At 34.8% G+C, this 13,653-nt stretch overlaps 2 protein-coding genes across 2 annotated transcripts in view; both read right to left on the reverse strand.

Moving 5' to 3' along the window:
- Positions 1-2,650, reverse strand: part of rac3b (Rac family small GTPase 3b) — a 6,394-nt gene extending 3,744 nt beyond the window's left edge. The window contains exons 1-2 of the mRNA XM_016513384.1: positions 2,475-2,650; positions 686-757 (exon numbers count right to left, since the gene is read on the reverse strand). Of these exons, the coding sequence (XP_016368870.1) occupies positions 686-757; positions 2,475-2,509 (107 nt within the window). The 5' untranslated portion in view covers positions 2,510-2,650. The remainder of the gene's footprint in view (positions 1-685; positions 758-2,474) is intronic.
- A 715-nt stretch (positions 2,651-3,365) lies between these two features.
- lrrc45 (leucine rich repeat containing 45) lies at positions 3,366-11,304 on the reverse strand. Its single transcript, XM_016513259.1, has 12 exons — positions 11,190-11,304; positions 10,430-10,693; positions 9,188-9,249; positions 9,022-9,092; positions 8,116-8,294; positions 6,927-7,055; positions 6,736-6,848; positions 6,599-6,657; positions 6,410-6,487; positions 6,193-6,328; positions 4,206-4,353; positions 3,366-4,024 (listed from the first exon to the last, which is right to left on the reverse strand). Exons 2-12 carry the CDS (start codon positions 10,659-10,661, stop codon positions 3,828-3,830), a joined length of 1,404 nt encoding a protein of 467 aa, XP_016368745.1. The 5' UTR covers positions 10,662-10,693; positions 11,190-11,304; the 3' UTR covers positions 3,366-3,827.
- Positions 11,305-13,653: the final 2,349 nt, after the last annotated feature.

The following is a 13,653-nucleotide window of genomic DNA, read 5'->3' on the forward strand; positions in this document are numbered from 1 at the left end:
ATATATATATATATATATATATATGAAAACTTCTGAGGAAATATTTGGTTCGCTGAAACAAAAACAAATGCACTTTTATTAGATGCAGTATCTGCAACATTGTCATTTATTTCAGCTTTATGAGGGTGTATAAAAACCATATAAAGTCCATTAATGTCGAGTAAGTCAATCGAATTAATTAATTGAAATACAATTCTCATTTCTGCTCCATGTCTTCTGTCGTCTGATTGATAGTTTAGAATTTGTTTTATCAAGTAAAAGGCCTTTTACTCTAATTATACAAACATCTACATTCAGCTTGTTTTTTTTTGAAAAACCAAGAGTATCAGATATGATCATCAGGCTATTGAGGAACATTTATTTTTTCACCTCTCAATCATCATTGGATTGCATTGCATTATATGTCTTGATCATAAAACTAAGCATTTAAATATCATCTTACTAAGACATATTATTGGAGATATAGAGTGACAACTGATATTCATGTCATTTTATGTAAGCATCTGCTGTACTGTTATAAAGATCTCATTGATTTACATCGCAAGCTATCAGCAGTTCATCTTTGTTTCACTATATCATACTGTATCATTTATATTTGCTTTTATATTTTCCCTAAAGGTTCAATAAACTGCTCAATTTGAAATAAACCCAGATCTTTTAGAGCAGATGTACACTATATACTCACACTGTAGGGATGTACTCGCCAGGGAAGGCATTTGTGGTGTAGCTGATCAGCAGACAGGTTTTACCCACCGCCCTGAGGACAGACACACCAGACAGCTTAGCTAGGTGTTTCTGAGATGCACTACTGTGCATTTAAAAAAAAAAAAAAACAGATGGAGAGGAAATAATGGTGAAAAGAGCACTAGGTCATAACGTTATATGCAGTGTTGGGGAAAGTTACTTTTAAAAGTAATGCATTACAATATTGCGTTACTCCATAAAAAAGTAACTAATTACGTTACTTAGTTACTTTTTATGGAAAGTAATGCGTTACGTTACTTTTGCGTTACTTTTTAAATCTGGACAGGGCTTGCTTGTTTGTTTTTAAAATAAAAAAGTTATATTTTTGGCAAATATAAAACCCTTTTCACACCAAAAGTGAAATGAATAAGCATCAGGTTGAAGGGAAAGTAAATTTACATCCAAATTTCAAAACACTTCAGCAATAAAAAAAGACACAAATGTTTGTCTCTTATTTGAAAAAGTAACTCAGATATTCTCTTGTAAATTAAAAAGTAATGCGTTACTTTACTAGTTACTTGAAAAAAAGTAATCTGATTATGTAACTCACGTTACTTGTAATGCGTTACCCCTCAACACTGATTATATGATGAATAAGGTTGCATCAAGTAAAAGTAGTTAGTGCTGCTAGTGTGCTCTTTATTTGGGTGTTAGTATGTCAGATAGTGACAGACCCTGTCCCAGATTCACACTCGCCTGAGGGCAACACACACACACACACAGAGCTCCATTACCAAACGCGCACTGAGAGAGCGCTAGCTGCTAAGAATCGTTCGTTCGAGTCGGATGAAGGACTCGTTTACGAAGCGATTCTCGAATCACCCCCTGACTGATTCGTTGAACCGAGCTGTTTTCGTTAAAAAGAATGCAAACATGAAAAATATGTGATATGATAATGATGTCGATTTTATAAAGGTATATTATCAATCTGCTCATTATATATGGAAAATTCACTACCTTCACACATCAACAGAAATGACAAGTAACAGACTGCAAATTACTGTGAAGCCTTAAATATTTTCTTTTGTGTTTATTTATAGTGCACAAAATGTGTTGATTACTTACCAAGACGCCGATTTACCAACTTTTTTTTTCTTTTGATGTGTCTTTGTAATTTGATCTGATATAACCGATATCTTATAATTGCCTTTAATTGTACGCAATGACGCCGTGACGTAAAATAATAGCGAATCATGTTCCTGAACCGGTTCTTCAAAAGAACCGATTCGCGGAACGACTCGGACTTCGCAGCACTAGACAGCAGGGGAAACTCTCGCTCACGCGCATAAGAGGGAGTGGTAACCATAGCGTTTCTGCTTCAGAATTTTGCCATTCAACACGGGTCACCCTATTAAATTCACTCTCTGATACAGCGAACAAAAATGGCACATTTCTGTTCAAAGCCCGTTCATTTAATGTTCAATAAACAATGCATACTGACAAGCCGCACGTGCATTACGATTCAAAATAATACACGAAGACAAGAAACAATTATTAATGTCTCACGCTGTAATGCGACCATTACAATAACGTTAGCTATACACATTCCGATAATATTTTAGCTTTACATGCATTCTGCATACATGCACATGCTTAGGGTCAAATATAGGATATTACGCTGAGCAAATAATAAAATGCAAAGGCCAGAACTAGGGATGCATGAATTACAATGCCCAACACGGGGTTTCCAAGGATGCTCCTCTCCATCAGCTCCCAAAAACACTACTTACCCGTCGCCGACAACCACGCATTTAATAGCTTGCATTTGTGGAGAGGCAGGTTGCTTCACTTCACAGGCGAAAATGTATTTTATTATGCCACAGCTCCCACTTAACCCGAGAAACGATAGATATCTGCAAAAACACGGTCACTGCCCTCTTTGCAGCAGCGGCTTTGACAGCGAACCTCACCGAGACTCTCCGGGAAAAACCGAAGAAATTTAAAGGGACAGGAGCCGACACAGCGTCGAGTCATTGCCTACATACAGGATTGAACAGTAGCTAGCTACTGAATACTACGGAATATGTCCTATTTACTATAAACTATCTTTTTATAGTAATTGTAACAGTTGGCGTTATAAGACACTAAATATTTAAAACAGTGGTAGGCTAGATGTTTGTCACGTGATCTTACCTCACTTATGGAAATATTTCTTTATAGTACAGTATGTTTTACAAGTGGCAGAGGATTAGGAATAAATATAGTTCACCCAAAAAATGAAAATGTACTCTCCCTCAGGCCATTCAAGGTGCAGATGAGTTTGTTTGGTTTTCCCCATGGGAACAGATTTGGAGAAATGTAGCATTACATCACTTGCTCACCAATGGATCCTCTGCAGTGAATGGGTGCCGTCAGAATAAGAGTCCAAACAGCTGGAGAGCAATATGCACAGACCAATCACAGTTTGCAAGCGAAAACAATCCAAAACAGATCTAAACAAATATGTCCATGGATTTTGATGCGAAAGGACAACAGAGAATTGACTTTTCACTGGAGAATGCGTTATTATGGATTATGTATTTTAGCTGAGAGCAATGGTTTAATATTAAAACATTTTCATTTTTTGTGTATGAGCTAACGTAAAGAATGATCTTTACTCCATTACATACAATCAGCTCAGAGTTTTTGAAAAAAAAAACATTTTATTTAATAGCCAACACACATTACAAAAGTGGAAGAACTCTGACAGTGGAAATCATTTTAAAATATACAATTTGTAAGTGACGTAATATAAGAGCGTTGATGGACAATATGGCACACTGGGGATTTTGAAAAGGCACATTTTTGAAAGAGCTCCAACATTTTAAATAAAAGTGAATATTCATTAAAAAAGTGAAATTTTTGAAAATAAGTTTTCTGATTATTCGCCAAGGCAAACCCCTTTTCCGAACCAAATATATACACTTAAAAGTATTTTAGTATAATTGTTTTTTTTAATTCATGAAAACATGTCACTCAAATATGTAAAAGCATTGTAAAAACTTGCAATATGCAGTAGATTTATTATGCATAGTTGCAAAGCACCCTGATGGAAAGTGTATAACAGACCTGTGGGGAAATCACAGAAGTCTTGGCATAAGAGTTCACTTTTTGGGGCTGAAGTGAGCGAGAGGAGAGCCCTGGACGTACGTGAGAATGGCATTCTGGAGGAAGCTGGCTCTCTGGGCCTCGTCCTCACGTATGCGCTGGATCTCTCCTTCTCTAATGCGCAGCCGCTCAAGCAGAGACGAGATCTCACTCTCTTTGTCCAGAAGGGCCTCTCTGTGGGCGGTACTGAGAACTGATCCAAAACACAAACACAATGAGCCATCAGCCTGCAACAGGCATCAGCTTACATAACACACACACACATGAACAGAACAAAAACAAGTCTGGCATTTAGCCCTCGCTAAGTAAAATGAGTTGCATGAATAATTCCTGACATATAGTCAAAAATACAAAGAATCATAATACATATGTACCCTTCATCTCTCTCTCCAGAGCAGCGATCTTCTCTTTAAGGCCGCCCTGTGCCGTTCTCTCAGCCTGCAGGTGGCCGATCTGCTCCTGTAGTTCCACACGCACTCGTGACACTTCTGCCACTTTCACCTGCTCTTTCCCTGCAAGGTCCTTTGATTCAAAGATACAACAACAGCTCATTTACATTTATCTATTTAAATTTATTTATTTAAAATCAGGGTTATTTTTGTCAACTAAAACCACAAAAACATTTTCATTATATATAAAAAAAAAACTTGCTGAGATAATAATCAAGGAATAAAAATGAAAATTTTTTTCTTCAGCATGCAATATTTATGTTTCAGTCTGTAATGGCTTGTGATTCCTCCAACATCATAACTCTGATTAAAAAATATTTCATAATTTTAACTTCATTGCATTATAAAAAGTGACACCATAATAAACAACAATATTTACCTACATACATTTTTCATTTTTAGTAAAAAAGTTTTTAATGGTGACACTATCATAACATCTATGTTCATAACGTTAGGAAATGTAATGGTAAAATAAATCAAAATTAATCAAAGTAAATCCTAGTGCAGTGGTTCTCAACTAAGGGAAAACTTTCACATTTCTGCAAGATGACTTCAAGTGTTTTAAACTTAGATAAAACATGCATTAAAATAAGCTAAAACGAACATTTGAACACATTAAATATATGGACACAGGACACTCCTTTTGTAAATAAATTGTTGTGGACAGCGAGGGACCTTGGAGTCAAAAAGGCTGAGAACCACTCAGGGTTATTATAATGAACTAAAACAAAACAAAAAACCTTAAACTTTTTTTTTCAGCTAGCTACATTTCACATTTTCATTTAGTTTAACTTGATGAACTAAAATAACTAAAACTGAAATGAATGAAAACTATAGACATATAGACATACAGTATATATATATGTATGAAGAGTTAATTTGCAAAAACCGATAACTTAATTTTTATTTTATTTTCAGAAATCACGTTTTTTTTATTGCGCATTCTTCATTTTTATTTTATTTTCAGAAATCACGTTTTTTTTATTGCGCATTCCAAGTAATATCAATCAAACTGCAGTTGGGTTGTTTTGATTAAGTAATAATAACTTAAACAAATACAGATAATTTACAAAATTAAAGTTCATTGAAAGTATGTTTTTTTTTACATATTAAAAGTTTGTTTTATAGCAAAAGCAGATAACTCCAACAGTCGTTTTTTTGGCAAAAGCAGATAACTCCACATTTCATGTTTTAGAGTTTAAAACGCTCGTTTAATCTGTGTAATCTCCTCAGATGAGAATGTAGACGCCTGACAAACGTTGTTGTTGTTTATGTTGATCATAAACTGTATGGATGTGATTACACACGATACACGGAGCTTTTCCCTCATCATTGTAACGCGCTGCTTTCGCAAGCTTCCGTGAAAACGTTTCAGCTTTTATTTTCCTTTTTCGCCCTGAAGAAGATATCACAGGTTCATCAAGTTCGTCGAAATGATCCATCCTCGATCACTTTTAGTCAGCTTGGACGAAACTCCTCTCAGTTGAAAACAGTTGTGCTGCTTCGTATTTTTGTGGAAACGGTGATTAATTTTATGTTTCAGGATTCTTTGATGAATAGAAAGTTCAGAACAATAGCATTTATTTGCAATAGAAATCTCTGTAACATTATAAATGTCTTTATACTGTGACTTTTAATCAATTTAATGCATCCTTGATGAATAAAAGTATTTATTTATTTTTAAAAAAAGTGACTGACCCCATATTTTTTAATAGTACTTCATATGTATAACAAAAATAGGCAATAATCACTTTCATTAATAATTAATAATAACCGATATAATTATATTTTAGTTTTGAATTAAAATGCACATTATTTTCCTTTTTAAATAATGCATTCGATCAGAGAATTAAGCACTAAAAAGTCATATTTAAAAGCTGAAAATGTAGCACAGCTTAAAATCAGTAAATACCTCCTGCTCTTTCTTGATCTCTCTGGACTGTCTGTCTCTGAGCTCGGCTTTCTCCATTTTAACTCGAGTCAGCAGCTCACCGAGGTCATGAGCCTTCTGCTCCGACAGAGCTAGAGCCGCCTCCGTCATCTGCAGTCTGAACAACAAAACCTTCGCAAAACACCCCAACATGTTGCACTGATTTTAGCCATGAATTAATTCTTAAAAGGCTGCTTACTTGGCTGTGAGAGAATTTACAGATGATTTCTGCTCGCTCAGCACTTCCTGTAACTGCCCCAGACGTATGGATGAATTTCTACAAGAAATACAAAACCTGTTATACATCCACTGTCACTGTTTACTCACCAAACACGGGGTGAATGAATGATTTTTGGGGTGTATCGGTTCAGTTTTGAGTGACACTAACCTGCTGCTTCTTCCCATCTCGTCTTTCTGTCTATCAATGGTCTCCATCATACTAAGAAACTTCAGGCCACATGTAGAGAAAGGAGATTAGTTGTCAATCCATCCACAGTTTAACCGAATAATCCCAGTCCTCCTCACCTGTCGGCTTTTCTCATCCTTTAGGAGCTGGATCTCTTTGCTGAGCACTTGAGTCCTGCTCCGGCTCTCTCTCAGTGTCGACTGCCTGTCTGCATTGTGATTCATGGACTGTTCTGGGAATATTTGAATTTGCTTAATAAAGGAAAGGCTTTGTGTTTAACATGTGTCTAACAGCTGATGTTGAGCCTCACCGATGGCCCTGAGCGTGTCGCTGGGAATGTTGTTTCCAGCCATCTCTAGTTTGATCAGTGCGCGGTTCTGCTGCATTGCCTCCAGTATAGATCGACCGCCCAGCAGCCCAATGTTGTTCCATCTGAGATCTGCACACAAAATGAAACATTTCTAGACAATAATTATTGTAGAGCTTCACTAGAAAAAATAATGCGCTGTCCAAGACTTCTTAAAATGTAATAATTTTCCATAATCTTTTAGGATGCATTAAATTAATTTAAAGTGACAGTAAAGGCATTCATAATTTATAATGTTGCACAAGATTTCTATTTCAAATAAATGCTGTTTATGTTACTTTTTCATTCATCAAAAACTCCGGAAATAAAACGTATCATGGTTTTCACAAAAATATGAAGCAGCACAACTGTTTTCAACATTGATAATAATCAGAAATGTTTTTTTTAGCAGCAAATCAGCATATTAGAATGATTTCTGAAGATCATGTGACACTGAAGACTGGAGTAATGATGCTGAAAATTCAGCTTTGATCACAGAAATAAATTATATTTTAACAGATATTCACATAGAAAAAGTTTTTTTGAAATTGTAATAATATTTCACAATTTCTACTGTATTTTTGATTAAATAAATGCAGCCTTGGTGAGCAGAAGAGACTAAAAAATCCAAAAATGTTTAAAATTTTAATTATTCCAAACTTTTGACTGGTAGTCTATATAATTTAATATACAGTGTATATGTGTGTGTGTGTGTGTGTGTGTGTGTGTGTGTGTGTGAGTGAGTGAAAAATACTAATATATATATATATATATATATATATATATATATATATATAGGCCATATATGAGCCATCAATAGGGTCTTTCTCTATCAGTTATTGATATTTTTAAGTTAGATAGATGTGTTAACAAACATATGAAAGGTCTTAAATATATTTAAATGATTGCACAGCTTTATTAATATTGACATACATGGAGACAGTAAGTTAATGTGAGTAACTCACAAATACTTCATAAATATTGCACACAACACAGTCGCAATCCCACAGTGCAGGGAATGAGATTCAAAGAAAAAGCGTCTGGCGTTTTGCTAAACATTTACGTCACATCAGCCTCAAATAACTGGGACAACAGCACAACAAAACAGTCCTTGTTGACAGACAATGAGTGTGGAATGTGTTCCTTTACTCACCCAGCTCTTGTAGAGTGGAGGTCCTCTTCAGTGCTAAGCAGAGCTCCGCCGCCCCCTGGTGGTTGATTTGATTATTGCGCAGGTCAAGCTGGCTGAGAGAGGTGTTGGAGGCCAGACCTTCACAAAATACAGCAAATCCTTCCTCCCACATTCCCAGAGCATTCCACTCCAGCACAAGTCTCCAAGCCAAACACAAACAATAGTTTAACATTTACAATATTTTCTTGATAGTTTTCTCTTTCAAACAGAACTAAATCCTCAAAGATGATTGGCAATTAAAGGTGTCATTCCGGTGTCTTTACACAGATTGTTTAATGCTGCTCAGAGGTGGCATGAATGCATTTACACAAATGACTTCACTTTAATACTAGGGGCTGAGGTGGGTCAGAGCACGCATAATCTACATATTTACACAGCATTTTGAGCAGGCACAGAGCAGCCTTAATTCAGCTGTGTAAAGAAATTTTAGAGTACTTTTGAACAATTTTAGAGCTATTTCGAATGAAACTGTTATGCTATGAAGTGGTTATTTTGGTTACTGCATCTGGTGTCCCCAAATGTGACATTCCAGGTCATAAATGATTGCACAAATTATTATTTTTTGTGCCTAATTTCTTGGTATTCCAAATAAAAAATTGCCACTGTAATTTTTTATAAAAATGTAAAGACGTCCTTTACATTTGATGTCACCAAAACCTCTTATTTTCCACAGAGGTAAAATGTGTTGCAAAAGGCACTTTATTATGATTTAGAATGTTATATAATATACAAACGGCAAAGAAACATTCACATATTGTGATTAAATCATTGAGACACATTTTCAGTCTCTCTTTTTATGTGGAGGAAAATAGGAATGACAATAGTTCCAACAATTATAGGCTAGAAACTAATCTTAAAATCACTCACCTGCGCAGTATCTTGTTCCTCACTAACAACTGTCCCAAAGCCTCAGCTCCTGTTCCTCTCATGTTGTTCCCCTGAAAAGAAATGACGGTTTTAGGAACTGTATTACAGACTGAGTAAAATTAGAAGTCAAAATAAGTATATATTATAATACATAACTTAAATGTACCTTCAGATCCAAAACTTTCACTGTGGTGTTGGAGCAAAGCCCATTTAGTAGCAGCTTGACACCTGTAGATGGCAGGAACAGTGGTTTTGAGTGTCAACTACACACAACTACTTAGTAATAAAATAGTAATAACTTAATCGGCTCAAGCAAACATCAATATGATCATTATGCACTCATCGAAAAGATTCAATCTCACAAAACTGGGCAAGAAAGTCCAGGTCATATTTCACACGAAACCAAAGAAGTTAGAGATTACATTTTGTTGTAATAAGTACATTTATAAATGTCATATATTGTTAGAATTCCAATTAATTGTATTCATATATTTGTTTATTTCGCATTTCATTTTTATATTACATAGAATTCTTTCTTATGAAAATTTCACAATACAAAAATGATCCTTGTGTTTGCAGTATTTTCATGTATATTTCTGCTTTGTGAAAAATGTTTTCATGTCAATTATGCACATTTTACCAATAAATTCTCATTTCTGTAATGCAAAAAAAAACTAACAAAAAAAAAAACTAAAAGATTTATTTGATCATGTGAATATATCAAACATAACAGTAATTTTTCACAACTGCCATAACATTCTTTGTTATGAAAATAAAGTCACAATGCAAAAACTGACCTACAAACTGTCTTTTTTTGTTTCTGCAATATTTTATTTCTTTGGATTTTCAGGAGTTTCTTTTTCATATTTAGTTTACTTTGTGACATTATGTTCATGTTAACTATGCATATTTTGCCCATCAATTCTCATGTGCATGGTGCAAAAATTGTAAATTATTTATTAACTGTTAATATTCGTTGCACTTCCTGAAATTTCCATAAAATTGTGTCTTATATAAATAATAATGTCACAATGCAAAAATGGTCCTACAAACCCACTTTCATTTATATTTTCATTCTTTGTATTTTCAAGATTTTTCTGTGAGTTTCATGTTTATTTTGCATTGTGACATTATTTTCATGACAATTAAGCATGTTTTACCCACAAATTGTCCTTTCTGTAATGCAAAATATTGTAAGTGATTGATTAATAGTGTTAATATTTGTTGTATTGCCCTGTAATTTAATTTATCTTTTTTTAGGTCTTGTATAACAGTAATTTTTACAACTCCCAAAAAATTATTTCTTATGAAAATAATGTTACAATGCAAAAACGGTCCTACAAACGGACTTTTTTTGTTAATGCAATATGAAATTTCTTGTTTTCTTTCTGTGAGTTTCCTCGCCCACCTTCCTCACTGAGCATGCAGTCGCTGAGGAGGATCTCTGTGAAGACGGCGTCATTCTGCAGGACTCTTCCCAGCACGCTGCAGGTGTCCACAGTGATGCTCTGCCCCCTCAGGTCCAGTCTACAGCTGCCCGTCACTGTTCTCGTGTCTTGCAGTTGAGCCAGCACTGATTCCTGAGTATCTATTCCTCCCTCCTTACACAGCCTCAGGTACGACCTCCTGAAGTCCTCCATGAGCGCCTGCAGCTCCGTCACCTCTCACTGAGCTGCACAGGAAAGAAAACATTCAACAGACAGGAAGACAATGTGGTTTGAAATGGCAAGTGTATAGAAAGATACAGAAAGAATGACTGGAAATACAATCTGCTTCCATTTGCATTTAAAACGGGCTCTGCCTTGTTATAACTCATCTGGAATCCACACTTTGTTGTCTTTTTGACATACAGTTTTTAAATTTAAGACATAAATTCAATATGGCAAAAAAAAAAAAAAGTAACGTTACTGCAAAGTAGTGGAATATTTACTACTATCTACTCCCAAAATACATGATTATGAAACAAAAATGTAAATTAATTTTAACAATGCATTTCCTTTGTGGTCAGAGGGTTAAAAAATAAAACTTAAAGCAGACATACTCTGTTTGCCTTCGAGTCTAGAATAGCTGAAGAAGCTCCGACTTGTATTTGATACACTACGTGCAAAGCTAATTTACTCGCAGCACTCGGTTACCATTAAATGAAGAGTGATAAAATGACAACTTACCTTTCTTTCTGCAGTGAAAATTCATAACTTTATCCAGGGTTGTGACAGCAGATGTTGTTCAGCCTCTTATCGTCACTATTGTTTCGTTTGACAGTTTAAAGTATCCAGGAAGTGAAACGACTTCCGGTTTGAAACAGCAGAATTGTGGGATATGTAGTTTTAGATGAGTCTACTATTGCGCTGAATACACTTCTCTGACAAGAAACAAGGCAACTTAGCATGATTTCCGTGTATCATAACGTGAGAAAATATAAGCTATATTACAAGTGTCTACATTTAACATTGTTTGACAAAATAAACGATTGTTTTTCAGATGTAGTTATAAGCTGGAATGTTTCTTTATTGATTTTCAACATAGGTATAGGCCTACTTGATGCAAACATTAGCAAGTATGTATGGCACGTGAGAAAATTATTACTAACCTAAAGTAATTTAAAGTAAACAAAGTATTTTATCTACCGTACAATACAGAATAAATTGTGTCGTAATGACGAAGTGATAAATTATTTTAATATATTTTTGTCACAGAAACAGCTTCTTCTTACATTATTTTGATATCCCATGAGGTTAATTATAAGGCACCTAATGAACACGTGATTTGTGCCAAATCACCCCCAGTATGCACAGAACCCCTGAATGAACAAACTGATAAAAATCAGTTTTGCGTCTTTGTAAAACACAATTTATTGTAGAAAGTTTTAATTATTTAGTTTCTCCTTAAACCAACATTTTATTTTACTTTTAACCAACTGCCAGTCAGTCATCACAGGTGTAGTTCATTACTTTAACTCTGTTCCACTAATGTTTGACAACCAAAAATTGTCCAAATATTTTTTTGGTATTTATGGTTTTATCATTTGAAACCAATTGCTGTGCTGTGTTTAGAGTTGTCTTTTTTATGTGTTAAATGTTATGTGTTTTATGTTCAAATAAATACCATTTTCATATTTTGTGCAAAAACATTAATAGCTTTTGAGAGTGGCTTACGTATCCAAATAGCCTACTTTTGGGGGTCACTGTGTTATGTACATCATCTCAGCACAGCAGTGACATGCATAAATAACAACTTGTCACTGTCTCATCAAATCCCAAATGCATACAATAACACTTCAGTTGCATCACTGTATAATATGTTTAATTGTACTATGCGTGTCAATAAATCTGGACAGATATGGATGTGTAAAAGTACAATGTCTTCACTGAATGAACAAAACAGGCTGTTATTATTGCTCGACAGTTATTATTACTGTGACTTCATGCGCACTGTGTGTACATTCAATGGCGATTGAAAGGTTTTTTCACGCTCTTTACTTAAAATTTCACATGTCATTACAGTATTACAGTCACATGTATTAATATACACGCCTTTTAAAGCCAATTATAATCCACATATTAATGCTCTATTCTGCATGACCATATTTTAGAGCCTTTAATCCACCCCATACCTAAACTTAACAACTACCTTACTATTAATAAGCAGCAAATTAGGAGTTTATTGACTTAGTTAATAGTGAATATGTGTTCCCTATATTCTAAAGTGTTACCGGATTGTGATTTATTTTCATAAAGAATTAGGGGTGGAATGACTAACAAAACATTTCTTTAAAAAAATTCATGTAAAATACTGCAAATAAGTTGTTGACATCGCCTGTGCATGGTGTTGGATAATTATTTATCGCTGTGATGAATTTCAGTCTGATTTAGCGTTGTTGGTTGTGGTTCGGTCCAAAACCGTTTATTCTGTTTATTGTGAGCAAAACAAGGTCTGCTTGAAATACTATTGTAACACTTTTATAACGATAAAGACATTAATTAGTCATTATTCAGTATTTAATAAATAAAGAAGGTCTGGTGGTTTTTAAGCAACAGATGTGCACGCTATTAAATGATGCTGGAGTTACATTATTTAAATTTACACTACATTACTTACAGTGCAATATAAACTGATAATTTTACATCACATGAATGCCACCAAACGCGCGTTTTTATTCATGCTCCAATTACATTTACTTATATTTACATTATAGTCGCTAATTGCTGCGCGAAAGATTATCAACACACCATTCTTACTTGCACAGATGAATGGCAATGCTTTTATTTATTATAAATTAGGATGGGAATGATGATGTCCCGACAAAATCCTTGTAAATTTACTGTCAGTGTCAAGTACACGCCTAGTGTTCTGCGCTTAAGTTGAGGCTCCGCCCACAGAGCGAAACTGGCCAATGAGCGCTTAGTAAACCACGAGTGTCGCTAAACAGGCATTATTGGAATCCTTGCGCCAGAGTTCTAAAAAGTGACGTCACAGTGACAGTAATGGTATTAGAGCCTGCAGCTCTTCTTTCTTATTATTACTTGGTCATTTGCAACTTTGGTCGTGTTCAACGCATTACTACTTGCAACTTATTGCTTTTTTGCTCAACTGCAAACTCTACAACTTTGCTTACCTGCAGTTTAGAGTCAG

Source organism: Sinocyclocheilus rhinocerous, unplaced genomic scaffold (assembly GCF_001515625.1).
Source record: "Sinocyclocheilus rhinocerous isolate Xijiao unplaced genomic scaffold, SAMN03320098_v1.1 scaffold24, whole genome shotgun sequence".
NCBI lineage: Eukaryota > Metazoa > Chordata > Actinopteri > Cypriniformes > Cyprinidae > Sinocyclocheilus > Sinocyclocheilus rhinocerous.

What these genes read in the sequence shown, in the direction of transcription:
- lrrc45 (XM_016513259.1), bottom strand. Translation starts at nt 10,661, where the DNA reads ATGGAGGACTTCAGGAGGTCGTACCTGAGGCTGTGTAAGGAGGGAGGA. An exon ending in GAGATGGGAAGAAGCAGCAG is followed by an intron (nt 6,488 to 6,598) that starts GTTAGTGTCACT and finishes TATTTCTTGTAG; the next exon opens with AAATTCATCCATACGTCTGG. An exon ending in AGATCAAGAAAGAGCAGGAG is followed by an intron (nt 4,354 to 6,192) that starts GTATTTACTGAT and finishes TTTGAATCAAAG; the next exon opens with GACCTTGCAGGGAAAGAGCA.